At 48.8% G+C, this 14688-nt stretch overlaps 1 protein-coding gene across 2 annotated transcripts in view; it reads left to right on the forward strand.

Moving 5' to 3' along the window:
- Positions 1–8597, forward strand: part of LOC144503905 (integrin beta-2-like) — a 76398-nt gene extending 67801 nt beyond the window's left edge. For both annotated transcript variants that reach the window (XM_078228964.1, XM_078228965.1), the window contains exon 16: positions 4666–8597. In XM_078228964.1, coding sequence (XP_078085090.1) covers positions 4666–4731 — 66 coding nt within the window. In that variant the 3' untranslated portion in view covers positions 4732–8597. The remainder of the gene's footprint in view (positions 1–4665) is intronic.
- The last annotated feature ends 6091 nt before the right edge of the window (positions 8598–14688 follow it).

Below are 14688 nucleotides of genomic sequence, written 5' to 3' on the forward strand. Positions count from 1 at the left end.
AATCCCGACAGTGCAGAAGGAGGCCCATCGAGTCTGCACCGACCACACTACCCAGGTCCCATTCCCATAATTCCACATATTTACCCAACTAGTCCCCCTGGCAATTTAGCACGGCCAATCCACCTATACCGCACATCTTTGGAGTGTGGGAGGAAACCGGAGTACCCAGAGGAAACCCACGCAGACACGGGGAGAACGTGCAAACTCCCCACAGAGGCCAGAATTGAATCCGGGTCCCTGGAGATGTGAGGCTCCATCTAGTCCACTAACGTCCTTCAAGGAAGGAAATCTGCCGTCTTTACGCGGTCTGGCCTACATGTGACTCCAGAGCCACAGCAATGCGGTTGACTCTTAAATACCCTCTGAAATGGCCGAGCGAGACACTCAGTTCAAGGGGCAATTAGGGATGGTCAATAAATGCTGTATAAAAGGTAAGGTCGCCATAGTGCCAGGTGACCATAGGCTGGTGGTGATTTAACCTGAGGGTCACCTCAGGCGAGGGAGCAAGGTTGAGAAGGCGGGGTCTTCATGAGTAACCTCAGCCGGTACAGGAATTGAACCCATGCTGTTGGCGTTGCTCTGCATCGCAAACCAGCAGTTTAGCCAACTGAGCCAAACCAACTGCCCCGCCAATTCTGGGCACTATACCTTAAAAAAGATATAATGGATGTGGGAGGATGCGGCAGAGATTCACCAGAATGTTGCCGAGGTTAGATTATGAGGAGAGATTAACTAGGTTTGTACTCGCTGGGATACGGATGGTTAAGGACTTTGAAAGGAAGTGTGGATCGTTTTCCATTTGTGATGAGGGTGGGGTAGTCTAAGCTAAGGGGACATAATTCTAAAAGAAAGACAGGGCCATTCAATGGAGAAGTTTGGAAATGTAAAACTCTCTCCCACCAAGATGGGGTAGATGCTAAACTCAGTTACTAATGGGGTCAACACACTTGCGCTACACAAGGATATAATGGGTGAATGGAGTTAAGATATGGATCAGTCATGATCTTGAATATCGCTGGAAAAAAAGACATGTTGCTGAAGTTTTTCGCCTTGCACTCATCAGGACAAATACAAGAATGCCAAATTTCGAAGCACCCCAATTTGAGGGAAAGTCACCATTGTCCCAGAAGACCACAGGCCGTGACCTGGTGGTACTCTAACCTGAGAATCACCACACTTCAGGCCGGAGGCAAGGGCGGGGTCCTTCATGGATACCCTTACCTGGTACGGGAATTGAACCCACGTTGTTAGCATCGCTCTGCATCACAACCCGGCCGTCCGGCCAACTGAGCTAAACCCACCCCCAATTTACACGACAGGAGAAAAGCGTGCTGATTGGTTAGCAATGCCTTGATTTGCCAAAAGCTTCCCCTTCAAATATTTATCCAATTTCCTTTAGAAAGTTATTATTGAATCTTCTTTCTGTCAGTGTATCAGCCATGATCTTATTGAATGGCGGAGCAGGCTCGAGGGGCCAAATGGCCTCCTCCTGCTCCTATTTCCAATGGTCTTATGGTGTATCCCAGATCACAACAACTCGGGATGGGCAAATATATTTTCCTTGTCGCCTCTTTTTGGCAATTGCTTGACAAAGGCGTCGGAGTGTGGCAACTAGGGCATTTTCATGGTAACTTCACTGCAGTGTTAATGTAAGTCCACTTGTGACACTACTAACTAAACTGAACCAGGGCCAATTTCCTTGTGGGATAGAAACATAGAAAGTAGGAGCAGGGGGAGGCCATTCGGCCCTTCAAGCCTGCTCCACCATTCATTATGATCATGGCTGAACATCCAACTCAATAGCCTGATCTCACTTTCCAGTCTTCTTTGTGCCCACCTGCACAGCTGGCACAGCTATGGTGCCATGGATTTACCCCTGGGCTGTATTCCCCAGAACTGAATACTCCGTGGAGAATGAGATGCATTCAAGGGATTCCTGCGTTACTTCTCTATTTCTTCCTGACTGCCTGCTGGTCACCCATTCCCTCTCTCCCTGCCCTGGAGTGACGTCTGTAAAAGCTGTGTCAGCAAAGCTCACAAACGCACAGATGCGCAGCCGAGACTGCGGCTTCTGCTTAAGCTTCAAAGCGCAAAGTTCGAGCAGCCGTAACTGACAACACTTCCTGCGCCAGATGGTTACCCAAGGCACAGGAAATGTCCTGGAGTTCCCACGTGGAACAGGATGTGCACTTCAGGGGTCAGAATTTCCCCTGCCATTTCTCTATCTATTGGAAAATTAAACTTAACCACATTAAAAAATAAAGTCTCACCAGCAACGCACTTTTCTCTCTGGTGCCAATAAATGTGGAAAACATTGCTCCCGGTCTGCTTCACAGTGATCCCAAGCCGTGATACATCCGGAAGGGATAATTTCCATGGAAGATCCCGCCACCGTGACCAGCCGGAGAATTCCGGCTGCACTATGTTCTCTGTAAAGTGGGACCTTTCGAATGGTGGCCTGATTCCTTAGAAAAAATTATCAAATCTCGCAAAGGCAAAATCCTTCAGTTTAAACGTGTACCAAGATTATTAAAAACATATAAGCTTACATAGACAGACAAGAACATAAATGAATGGCTGAAGGGAGATCCTCAGATTATCAAGCAGCACAGAGTACCACTAAGCCTTCCAAAGATCTCTCTCTACCTTGTCCCAAAATTCAAATACAGTTATACCTTTTTTTCTTATCTAAATCTTTAGCTTAATTCGATTTCATTACATGTTAAATTGTCAGCCTTATCATGTCAAATGTCTCTTAGTCATTTGCAATACGCCACCCGATTTAGTGACATCTCTATTGGTCCATCCCAATATCTGATTCCCACCGATTTGGCACAATCTGAAGATGGCATCCCTTTCTTGTGTTATTTGTGACATAAATACCTTGAAAACATCAAATCCAGAGCACATGGATCTGATGTTATCTCATGCTTGTTAATTAGAACAAAGAAAATTACAGCACAGGAACAGGCCCTTCGGCCCTCCAAGCCTGCACCGACCATGCTGCCTGACTGAACTAAAACCCCCCCTACCCTTCCGGGGACCATATCCCTCTATTCCCGTCCGATTCATGTATTTGTCAAGACGCCCCTTCAAAGTCACTATTGTATCTGCTTCCACTAGCTCCCCCGGCAACCAGTTCCAGGCACCCACCACCCTCTGTGTAAAAACCTTGCCTCGTACATCTCCTTTAAACCTTGCCCCTCGCACCTTAAACCTGTGTCCCCTAGTAATTGACTCTTCCACCCTGGGAAAAAGCTTCTGAGTATCCACTCTGTCCATGTCCTCACAATTTTCTATCAAGTCACCCCTCAACCTCTGTCGTTCCAGTGAAAACAACCCAAGTTTCTCCAACCTCTCCTCATAGCTAATGCCCTCCATACCAGGCAACATCCTGGTAAATCTTTTCTGTACCCTCTCCAAAGCCTCCACATCCTTCTGGTAGTGTGGCGACCAGAATTGAACACTATATTCCAAGTGCGGCCTAACTAAGGTTCTATAAAGCTGCAACATGACTTGCCAATTTTTAAACTCAATACCCCGGCCGATGAAGGCAAGCATGCCGTATGCCTTCTTGACGACCTTCTCCAAATTATGTTCCAAATTCAATGTTGCATCATTTGTTCTTATGTTGAAATATCATGTTAGTATTAAGCAGACCAAGAACATTCAAATTCCCTAACTGCCACTTCTGCAATCTTTAACTAAATGCTTGGAATATTTGTCGTGTTAGCATTTTTAGTGAGTGGCACGGACAGGTTAAATTTTAGTTAATACATATTATTGAAAAGATGCTTTCTCGTTTGAATAAAAATACTTCACAAACAGAGTCATAATATATAATTTCACTTCAATTAAACGCATTCACATCTGATTAAAAACTGTTGACATCCAATGTTGAGTAATAATCATTTTAACTCTTCCCTCCCCATGGAGAGGTTGGAGAAACTTGGTTTGTTCTCACTAGAACGACGGAGATTGAGGGGCGACCTGATAGAAGTCTACAAGATTATGAGAGGCATGGACAGAGTGGATAGTCAGAAGCTTTTTCTCTGGAACTCGTTGCCGGGGGAGGTAGTGGAAGCGGATACGGTAGTGACTTTTAAGGGGTGTCTTGACAAATACTTGAATAGGATGGGAATAGAGGGATATGATCCCCGGAAGGGTAGGGGGTTTTAGTTCAGTCGGGGAGTATGGTCGGTGCAGGCTTGGAGGGCCAAAGGGCCTGTTCCTGTGCTGTAATTTTCTTTGTTCTTTGTTCTAACTCTGTTACCCTCTGAGCTAACTTGGAATCCCCTTCTCAAGTCAAGTTTATTTATTAGTCACAAGTCCGCTTACATTAACACTGCAATGAAGTTACTGTGAAATTCCCCTAGTCACCACACTCTGGCGCCTGTTCAGGTCAATGCACCTAACCAGCACGTCTTTCAGACTGTGGGAGGAAACCGGAGCACCCGAAGGAAACCCACGCAGGCACGGGGAGAATGTGCAAACTCCATGCAGACAGTGACCCGAGCTGGGAATCGAACCCGGGTCCCTGGCGCTGTGAGTCAGCAGTGCTAACCACTGTGCCACTGTGCCGCCCCGCTTCTACACGATGTCATTCTGTGTGCTCTTCAATGCGAAATGTTCTGATTGCTTCCCTGTGCTATTTGTCTCCGCCAGGCTGACAATCCACTGTTTAAGAAAGCAACCACCACCGTGATGAACCCCAACTTCGATGGAGAATGAAGACTTGGATGGAAGGGAGCTTGTGGCCATTCAGACTGTTTTGCATCGAGCAAGCCTGTGTTTTTCAAGGACTAACGTTAATGCTTATTTTCTGTATTTTTTTATCCACAATGAAGGTCTTTCGCTTTTACTTGATACATTACCGGAAGAAGCAACATGGGGAGGGGGTGTACGGGGGTACATACAGAGAGGGTGGGGGGGGTCAGTGTTGTGACGCTTCAATCCTCAAACTCTACCCCCCCCGATTCTTCCTTGGACTCTTCTCAACCAGTTTAAAGTCAAGCTTATTTATTAGTGTCACAAGTAAGGTTTACATTAACACTGCAATGAAGTCACTGTGAAATTCCGCCTGGTCGCTACAGTCCGGTGCCAGTTGGGGGCAAAGCACCCTAACCAGCACGTCTTTTGGAGTGTGGGAGGAAACCGGAGCACCCGGAGGAAACCCACGCAGACACGGGGAGAATGTGCAGACTCCGCACAGACAGTGACCCAAGCCGGGAATCGAACCCGGGTCCCTGGCGCTGTGAGGCAGCAGTGCTAACCACTGTGCCACCGTGCCATGCCAGAAACCACCTTTCCTCCTACCCACTCAGTATCAGCCCACGTTAAAAAGGAAATGATTCTTCCAAAGGTCTGAGGGCAGGTTCATTATACAGTCTCCTGCAGTGACAGGCTACCGGGAGGAGATCTGATCTCAAAATAAAATTGGAGGGGTGTTGAAGCCAATAAAATAAATATTCAATTCCGATGGGAAGTTTTGCCCGGAGTTGAGAATGGCAAATAACAATGCCTGTGTCGAAACCAGACCAACAGGACCGGGCGTGTTTGCAAAGTGACTTCTTTAGTACCCAGCTGGTGTTGCCAGTATAAAAGTGAAAGACTGCGGATGCTGGAATCCGAAACAAAAGCAGAAAATGCTGGAAAATCTCAGCAGGTCTGGCAGCGTCTGTGGGGCGAGGATAGAGCCAAAGGGTGGGATTCTCCAGCCTCGCTGGTCTAAAAGCCGGAAGTTCCCGCCCCACCGTCAATGGCGTTTCACATTCTCCGCAACCCGCCCCCGCTAAGATTCCAGTGGCGAGTGGGATGAGGGAATTCCGGCCAACGTTTCCAGTCTTGGTGACCCTTCGTGTGAGCGCGAAGGTGGTGGTGCCAGCACTCGGGTACCCAGTGTCAAAGTGCCAGTGGCACCCTCCCGTCTCCCGGTCAAGCTGCCAGGGCCCAGTGTCAAAGTAATTGACTCCAAACCTGTTCTTAACCCATTCCGTTTTTTTGTGACGGCTTTGCCATTTTCCCAACGGCCGTTTTGTCAAAGAAGATAAGGTGGGATTCGTTCTGTACTGTTGGGAAAAGAATACATCCGTATTAGCAAATCGTTTAAGGAGCAAATGTCTGCAGCCCTGTGCATCCCTTCTCTGGCAATTGCATTTACCCCCTACCCCATTTATGACCCATATTCCCTCACCAGTGAGTGACCAAAGAGCTTACTCTGGGATTATTCCAAATCACAATTGATTTTATCAATAGGCGCCAGAGGTAAATAAATATGTCCTGGGTGAGGTAATGAAGAGATAGTTCTGGTTGATCAAGGTCCTCCAGTAAGTGGTATTAGTCTTGAAGATGACTATTACGAGTACTTTGGTTCAATTATAAAGCACCCGGTCTGGCACTTTTGATAGCAACATCCACATCAAAGCACCAGCTCTCCCAGTTCCCACGTTACATATTTTCAGTTGCATCCCCACCCAAGCTGTAGCCATTTCATTTAACTTTTTGTTACTGTTGCCCGGTTCGTTTGTAAGATTAATGTGTGCCTTTCAGGTGGTCAGTGTCACAGAAAAACTGCTTCCATTGGTGCTGAGCTTAACCGTAGCTTCATCTTGGTACTCCTGTGTTGTAAAGAGAATGCGGAGGTGTGTGACACTCAGATCAAGCCCTTCCGTGAGCTGGAATCTTACCGCCTCGCCCGCCCAAGGCATCGTAAGATCCCGCCCGAGGCCAGCGGAGAATGCCATCCTGCGAGCCTCGCCCGCCCCGATTCTGAGGCGGGCATGCCGGTAAAACTCCAGCCGGGGTCTCTGAATGTTTTCGGGCCATTGGAGGTCCAAAGGCTTAGCTGTTACACTGAGTATGTGAGGAGAGACCTCAGGATTTAGCCAGTTGTTCTCCGGATTTAATCTGTGCAGTATTCCGCGGTGCAGGAGAAATTAGATGTAATAGTTTATGCCCTCCATTGTGAAGTTTACAATTGCACTTTTGTACAGAAGCATGTGTGTCCTGAGTGTTAAGATTCTGTGTAAAACTTCTCTGAATAACTGTTGTACAGAGTTCACAGTCCCTCCCTGAAGGCAAGCTCCATCCCCTCACCTTCACTGCAGGACGGCACAGTGGTTAGCACTGCTGCCTCACAGCGCCAGGGACCCAGGTTCGAATCCCGGCTTGGGTCACTGTCTGTGTGGAGTCTGCACGTTCTCCCCGTATCTGCGTGGGTTTCCTCCGGGTGAGAACGTACAAACTCCACACAGACAGTGACCCGAAGCCGGAATTGAACCCGGGTCCCTGGCGCTGTGAGGCAGCAGTGCTAACCACTGTGCCACCGTGCCACCTCAACCCCATAGGGACATTAGTGCACCAGATGGGTTGTTCTGACAATGGTTTCGTGGTCATCATTAGGCTTTTTGGGCGAGATTTTACAGCTTCGCTCGGGTGAGATTGTAAAATCCTGCCCAAGGCCAACGGACATCTCCGTTCTGCGAGACTCGCCCGCCCCGGAATTGGAGCCAGTAAAATTCTGGTCTTAATTCCAGATTATTTTTATTGGCTTCAAATTTCACCATCTACCAAGGTGGGATTCAAACCCGGGTCCCCAGAGGGTCTCTGGATTGTTAGTCCAGTGACAGTACCAGTGGACCACCACACCTTCTCCCTGCCCCAGAGTGATGCAGGGAAGCACTGAAATTGAATTCTTGAATCTGCACTGTGGTCGGTGCAGACTTGATGAGCCGAATGGCCTCTTTCTGTACTGTAGGGTTTCTATGATTTCTATGATTCTAAGTGGGTTAAAATAGAAATTTATGCAATTTCTCCCTGGGCAATTTTAACTCTGACCAGTAGTGGAGACATGGCAATGATCCCTTAGTTCCCGGCAACATTGGTGATTTGAATACGTTAAAAGGATAAAGGAAGTAAGAGACTTTACTGGTGCTCCTGTCTGTGTGGAGTTTGCACATTCTCCCCATGTCTGCGTGGGTTTCCTCCGGGTGCTCCGGTTTCTTTCCGCAGTCCGAAAGATGTGTGGGTTAGGTGGATTGGCCATGTTAAATTCTCCCTTAGTGCCAGGGGGACTAGCTGGGGTAAATGCATGGGGTTGTAGGGATAGGACTTGGGTGGGACTGTGGTTGGTGCAGACTCGATGGGCTGAATGGCCTCCTTCTGCACTGTAAGATTCTATGATTCAGTCAGCACTCCAGTGGTATCTCTGGGGATATTATCGGAGAAGGAGACTCCATTGTCAAGAGCCAACCTACATCTCCGATATTTACCAGCGCTGGATAAACTCTGACTGATGTGGAAATGAAACATTTTGCCTCAAAGACGCACGCTGGGAGGCCTCAGTAACTTGTTGGGCAACAGAAACGTTGAAACCTTGCTTAACACTTTGTAATAATGAGTCGAGAGGTTTGGAGATATCACAGAGAGATTTGTAACAGATAGTATTAAAATGGTAGCCAGGAGTTTTGAGAATGTAATTATTTTATTGTTGAATGAACCATTGCAAGCTTTAATTAAGAAATTCTTATCTGTTGTAAACTATTGGTAAAAAAAATATTTTGTCTGTTATTAAACTAAAGCTAATTTTTTTGAACGAAAGATAATAGAAGTGGGTGAACTCTGTCTCCTGAATGAAGAAACATGCTGTAAATTTCTTGCTTTTCTCCCATCTCAATATTCAGTGAACGGAAACAGAACAAAGAGGTGGGATTTCCCTAAAATTTGCCTGGGCTGTCGGTTTCAGACTGAAAAATGGCGTGTATCTCCCCAGAGGCACAGGCGAGTTTTCTCTCCATGTTTTCTGGCACGCAGTGAGCAGAGGATGTGGGGATGTCGTTAACCCCAGGCGGAAGTGGGGCCTGGTAGTGGTGGCAAGGCCTGTTCCACAGAGATTGGGGCACCCCCTTTGAAGGGTTCCTCGATCGACGCAAAAAATTAAATTTGCCTCCCAGGGACACAGAGGACCTCCCCCCACAGCCCCGCCCCCCGCCACCCACAAGCAATGGAGCAACCTCCCCCCACCATGCAAGCATTGGGGTCCACACCCCACCATACAAACATTGGGGTATGTACCCCAACACACAAGCTTTGGGGTCCATACCCCACCATGCAAGCAATGGGGCACACACCCCAACACGCAAGCATTAGGGTACACACCCCAACACACAAGCTTTGGGGTACAGACCCCAACAAGCAAGCATTGGGGTCCACACCCCAGCACACAAGCATTGGGATTCTGACCCCAACATGCAAGCATTGGGGTACACACCCCACTATGCAAGCACTGGGGTATACACCCCAATATGCAAGCATTGAGGTACACACCACAATACGCAGGATTGGGATACACACTCCAATATGCAAGTACTGGGGTACATCCGCCACTATGCAAGCATTGGGGTACACACCCCAATACGCAAGCATTGGGGCACACACCCCACTATGCAAGCATTGGGGTCCACACCCCACTATGCAAGCATTGGGGTCCACACCCCACTATGCAAGCATTGGGGTCCACACCCCATTATGCAAGCATTGGGGTCCACACCCCACTATGCAAGCATTGGGGTCCACACCCCACCATGCAAGCATTGGGGTCCACACCCCACCATACAAACATTGGGGTATGCACCCCAACACACAAGCTTTGGGGTACAGACCGCAAAAGGCAAGCATTGGGGTCCACACCCCAGCACACAAGCATTGGGATTCTGACCCCAACATGCAAGCATTGGGGTACACCCCCCACTATGCAAGCATTGGGGTACACACCCCACTATGCAAGCACTGGGGTATACACCCCAATATGCAAGCATTGAGGTACACACCACAATACGCAGGATTGGGATACACACTCCAATATGCAAGTACTGGGGTACATGCGCCACTATGCAAGCATTGGGGTACACACCCCAATACCCAATATTGGGGTACATACCTCACTATGCAAGCATTGGGGTCCACACCCCAATACACAAGCATTGGGGTACGCACCCCACTATGCAAGCATTGGGGTCCACATCCCACTATGCAAGCATTGGGGTCCACACCCCAATACGCAAGCATTGGGGTACACACCCCAATACGCAAGCATTGGGGTCCACACCCCACTATGCAAGCATTGGGGTCCACACCCCACTATGCAAGCATTGGGGTACACACCCCACCAGGCACTGGAGCACCAATGCCCATCACGGAAGAATCAAGGCCCCATCCACCACCTTGCCCCCCTTCTAGGCATCACGGTGACCCCCCACCATGCAATCATCAGGGACCCACTGCACCAGGGCACTCCCTCACGCCTCACAAGCACCACCCCACCCGCTCCCCCTCATCCTCCCACCCATCACAGGCATCAGGGTGCATGCCCCTCAACAGGGCTTCCCAAAAAAGGGCCTGCCCCTGGCTGTGCCAACCTGCTCACCACCCGGGGGGGCTATACTTATCTGTGCCCCTCCCCCAGCCCCCTCACACCCCAGCACCGTCATTGGTTTTTGTATTTGGCAATCGGCACTGCGAGTCGGGTTGGTGTGACACCAGGCCGGCGGGAGGGACGATACGGTGAGGGTGGAAGGAGCGGTGTTAAGGGGGGAGCGGGGGGGAGCGGGGGTGTGGCGGGGGGGGGGGCGGGGGGGTGGCGGGGGGGGGGGGTGGCGGGGGGGGGTGGGGAGGCATGGTGGGGGAGATCACATCAGAAATCTCACCGCTGCAAATCCCGTTTATGGCTTCTGGTGAGATTTGGCGGCCATTCTGGGATTTGCGCCCCCGGCTGGTGAGGTTGCCAAATCGCGGCCAAGAAGTCCAATCCAGGGTGGTAAATTTCAAAATGGCGGTGGAAAAGAGATGGGGGGTGGGAATTACGCCCCCTTCCCCACCCCCACTTTGCATGTTTTGCAGAGGTGGCTGCCATTGGCCAGTGACAGGACTTTCCAGCCCTTCCACTGTCAACGGGGCTTCCCGTTCTTTGCACTCTCCGCCACCCACAGCAGTGGGAGGGGGGGATGTGGGTCACCATCAGCAGGGACAGGAAGATCCAACCAGTGGGAACAGCTGGAAAATCCCACCTAGGTTTAAGTTTATTTATGAGAGTCACAAGTAGGCTGACGTTAACACTGCGATGACGTTACTGTGAAAATCCCCTGGTCGCCACACTCCGGTGCCTGTTCGGGTACACTGAGGGAGAATTTAGCACGGCCAATGCACCCTAACCAGCACGTCTTTCAGACTGTGGGAGGAAACCGGAGCACCCGGAGGAAACCCATGCAGACACGGAGAGAACGCACAGACAGTGACCCAAGCCGGGAGTCGAACCCGGGTCCCTGGCGCTGTGAGGCAGCAGTGCTAACCACTGTGCCACCGTGCCATCTGGTGTTATCTTCGGGACCTGGAGATTTTTCTGAATTTCTTCTTGGGATGTGGGTGTTGTTGGTTAAGTCCAGCATTCATTGCCCATCTCTAATTGCCCCTTCAGAAGGCGGTGATGAGCCACCTTTATGAACCACTGCAGTCCCTGGAGTGTAAGTACACCCACAGTGCTGTTAGGGAGGGAGCTCTGGGTATATTTTGGTTGAAGTGGATTGCCCCACGACAATACGTATACACAAATTAGGAGCAGGAGTAGGCCATTCGGCCCTGGGAGGCTGGCCCATTCACTACTTATCTGACTGTAACTTCCTGCCGAACCCCATTAACCTTTCACCCTCTTGTTAATCAAGAATCTATCTCGCTCTGCTCTGAAAATATTCACAGACTAAAGAGGAGGCGACGGCCTAGTGTTATTATCGCTAGACTATCAATCCAGAAACTCCGCTAACCTTCTGGGGACCCGGATTCGAATTCTGCCACGGCAGGTCATAGAATTCCGACAGTGCAGAAGGAGGCCATTTGGCCCATCGAGTCGGCATCGACCACAATCCCACCCAGGTCCTAGTCCCCGTAACCCCACATATTTACCCTGCTAATCCCCTGACACTAAGGGGCAATTCAGCATGGCCAATCAACCTAACCCACACGTTTTTGGACTGTGGGAGGAAACTGGAGCACCCAGAGGAAACCCATGCAGACATGGGGAGAATGTGCAAACTCTACACAGACAGGAATTGAACCCGGGTCCCTGGCGCTGTGAGGCAGCAGTGCTAACTACTGTGCCACCGTGCCGCCCTGGTAGAATTTGAATTCAATAAAAAATATCTGGAATTAAGAATCTACTGATGACCATGAAACCATTGTCGATTGTCGGAAAAACCCATCTGGGTCACTAATGTCCTTTAGGGAAGGAAATCTGCCGTCCTTACCCGGTCTGGCCTACATGTGACTGCAGAGCCACAGCAATGTGGTTGACTCTCAACTGCCCTCGGGCAACTAGGGATGGGCAATAAATGCTGGCCAGCCAGCGACGCCCATGTCCTAATGAATTAAAAAAGATTCTGCTTTCACTGCCTTATGAAAAACATAGAAACATAGAAACTAGGGGCAGGAGTAGGCCAATTTGCCCTTTAACCTTGCTCCACCATTCATTTTGATCATGGCTGATCATCGAATTCAAGATCTTGATCCCCCTGTTTCCCCCCATATCCCTCGATCCCTTTAGCCCCAAGAGCTATATCTAATTTCTTCTTGAAATCACACAACGTTTTGGCCTCAACTATTTTCTGTGGGAGTGAATTCCACACATTCACCACCCTCTGGGTGAAGAAATTTCTCCTCACCTCAGTCCTAAAAGGTTTACCCCTTATCCTCAAACTATGACCCCCTAGTTCTGGACTCCCCCACCATCGGAAACATTCTTTCTGAATCTACCCTGTCTAACCCTGTTGGAATTTTGGAAGTTTCTGTGAGATCCCCTCTCAGTCTTCTGAACTCCAGTGAATATAATCCTAACCAAATTAGTTTCTCCTCATATGACAGACCTGCCATCCCATGTATCTACCCTGCTAATCCCCCTAACCTACACACCTAAGGGGCAATTTAGCATGGCCAATCCACTTAACCTGCACATCTTTGGGCACTAAAGGGCAATTTAGCATGGCTAATCCCACACGTCTTTGGAGTGTAGGATGAAACCAAAGCACTTGGGGAAATAAATAGTGATGTCTTGAGGAATGTACATATTACAGAGAAAGAGGTACTGGAAGTCTTAAAGTGCATCAAGATAGATAAATCCCTAGGACCTGATGAAGTGTTTCCCAGGACATTGCGGGAGGCTAGGGAAGAAATTGCGGGTCCCCTAGCAGAGATATTTGAATCATCGTTCGTCACAGGTGAGGTGCCTGAAGATTGGAGGGTGGCAAATGTTGTGCCTTTGTTTAAAAAGGGCTGCGGGGAAAAGCCTGGGAACTACAGGCCGGTGAGCCTCACATCTGTGGTGGGTAAGTTGTTGGAAGGTATTTTGAGAGACAGGATCTACAGACATTTAGAGAAGCAAGGACTGATTAGAGACAGTCAGCATGGCTTTGTGAGTGGAAAATCATGTCTCACAAATTTGATTGAGTTTTTTGAAGGGGTAACTAAGAAGGTAGATGAGGGCAGTGCAGTTGATGTTGTCTACATGGACTTTAGCAAGGCCTTTGACAAGGTACCGCATGGTAGGTTGTTGCATGAGGTTAAATCTCACGGGATCCAGGGTGAGGTATCTAAATGGATACAAAATTGTCTTCTTGACAGAGGCCAGAGGGTGGTTGTAGAGGGTTGTTTTTCAAACTGGAGACCTGTGACCAGCGGTGTGCCTCAGGGATCTGTGCTGGGTCCATTGTTATTTGTCATTTATATTAATGATTTGGATGAGAATATAGGAAGCATGGATAGTAAGTTTGCAGATGACACCAAGATTGGTGGCATAGTGGACAGTGAAGAAGGTTATCTAGGATTGCAACAGGATCTTGATCAATTCGGCCAGTGGGCTGACGAATGGCAGATGGAGTTTAATTTAGATAAATGCGAGGTGATGCATTTTGGTAGATTGAACCAGGGCAGGACTTACTCAGTTAATGGTAGGGCATTGGGGAGAGTTACAGAACAAAGAGATCCAGGGGTACAGGTTCATAGCTCCTTGAAAGTGGAGTCACAGGTGGACAGAGTGGTGAAGAAGGCATTCGGCATGCTTGGTTTCATTAGTCAGAACACTGAATACAGGATTGGGACGTCTTGTTGGAGTTGTACAAGACATTGGTAAGGCCACACTTGGAACACTGTATACAGTTCTGGTCGCACTATTATAGAAAGGATATTATTAAACTAGAAAGAGTGCAGAAAATATTTACTGGGATGCTACCGGGACTTGATGGTTTGAGTTATAAGGAGAGGCTGGATAGACTGAAGCATAGGAGGCTGAGGGGTGATCTTATAGAGGTCTATAAAATAATGAGGGGCATAGGATCAGCTAGATAGTCACTATATTTTCCCAAAGGTAGGGGAGTCTAAAACTAGGGAGCATAGGTTTAAGGTGAGAGGGGAGAGATACAAAAGTGTCCGGAGGGGCAATCTTTTCACACAGAGGGTGGTGAGTGTCTGGAACAAGCTGCCAGAGTTAGTAGTAGAGGCGGGTACAATTTTGTCTTTTAAAAAGCATTTAGACAGTAACATGGGTAAGATGGGTATAGAGGGATATGGGCCAAATGCGGGCAATTGGGATTAACTTAGGGGTTTAAAAGAAAAAGGGCCGCATAGACAAGTTGGGCCGAAGGGCCTGTT

The sequence above is a fragment of the Mustelus asterias genome, chromosome 14 (assembly GCF_964213995.1).
Source record: "Mustelus asterias chromosome 14, sMusAst1.hap1.1, whole genome shotgun sequence".
Classification (NCBI taxonomy): domain Eukaryota; kingdom Metazoa; phylum Chordata; class Chondrichthyes; order Carcharhiniformes; family Triakidae; genus Mustelus; species Mustelus asterias.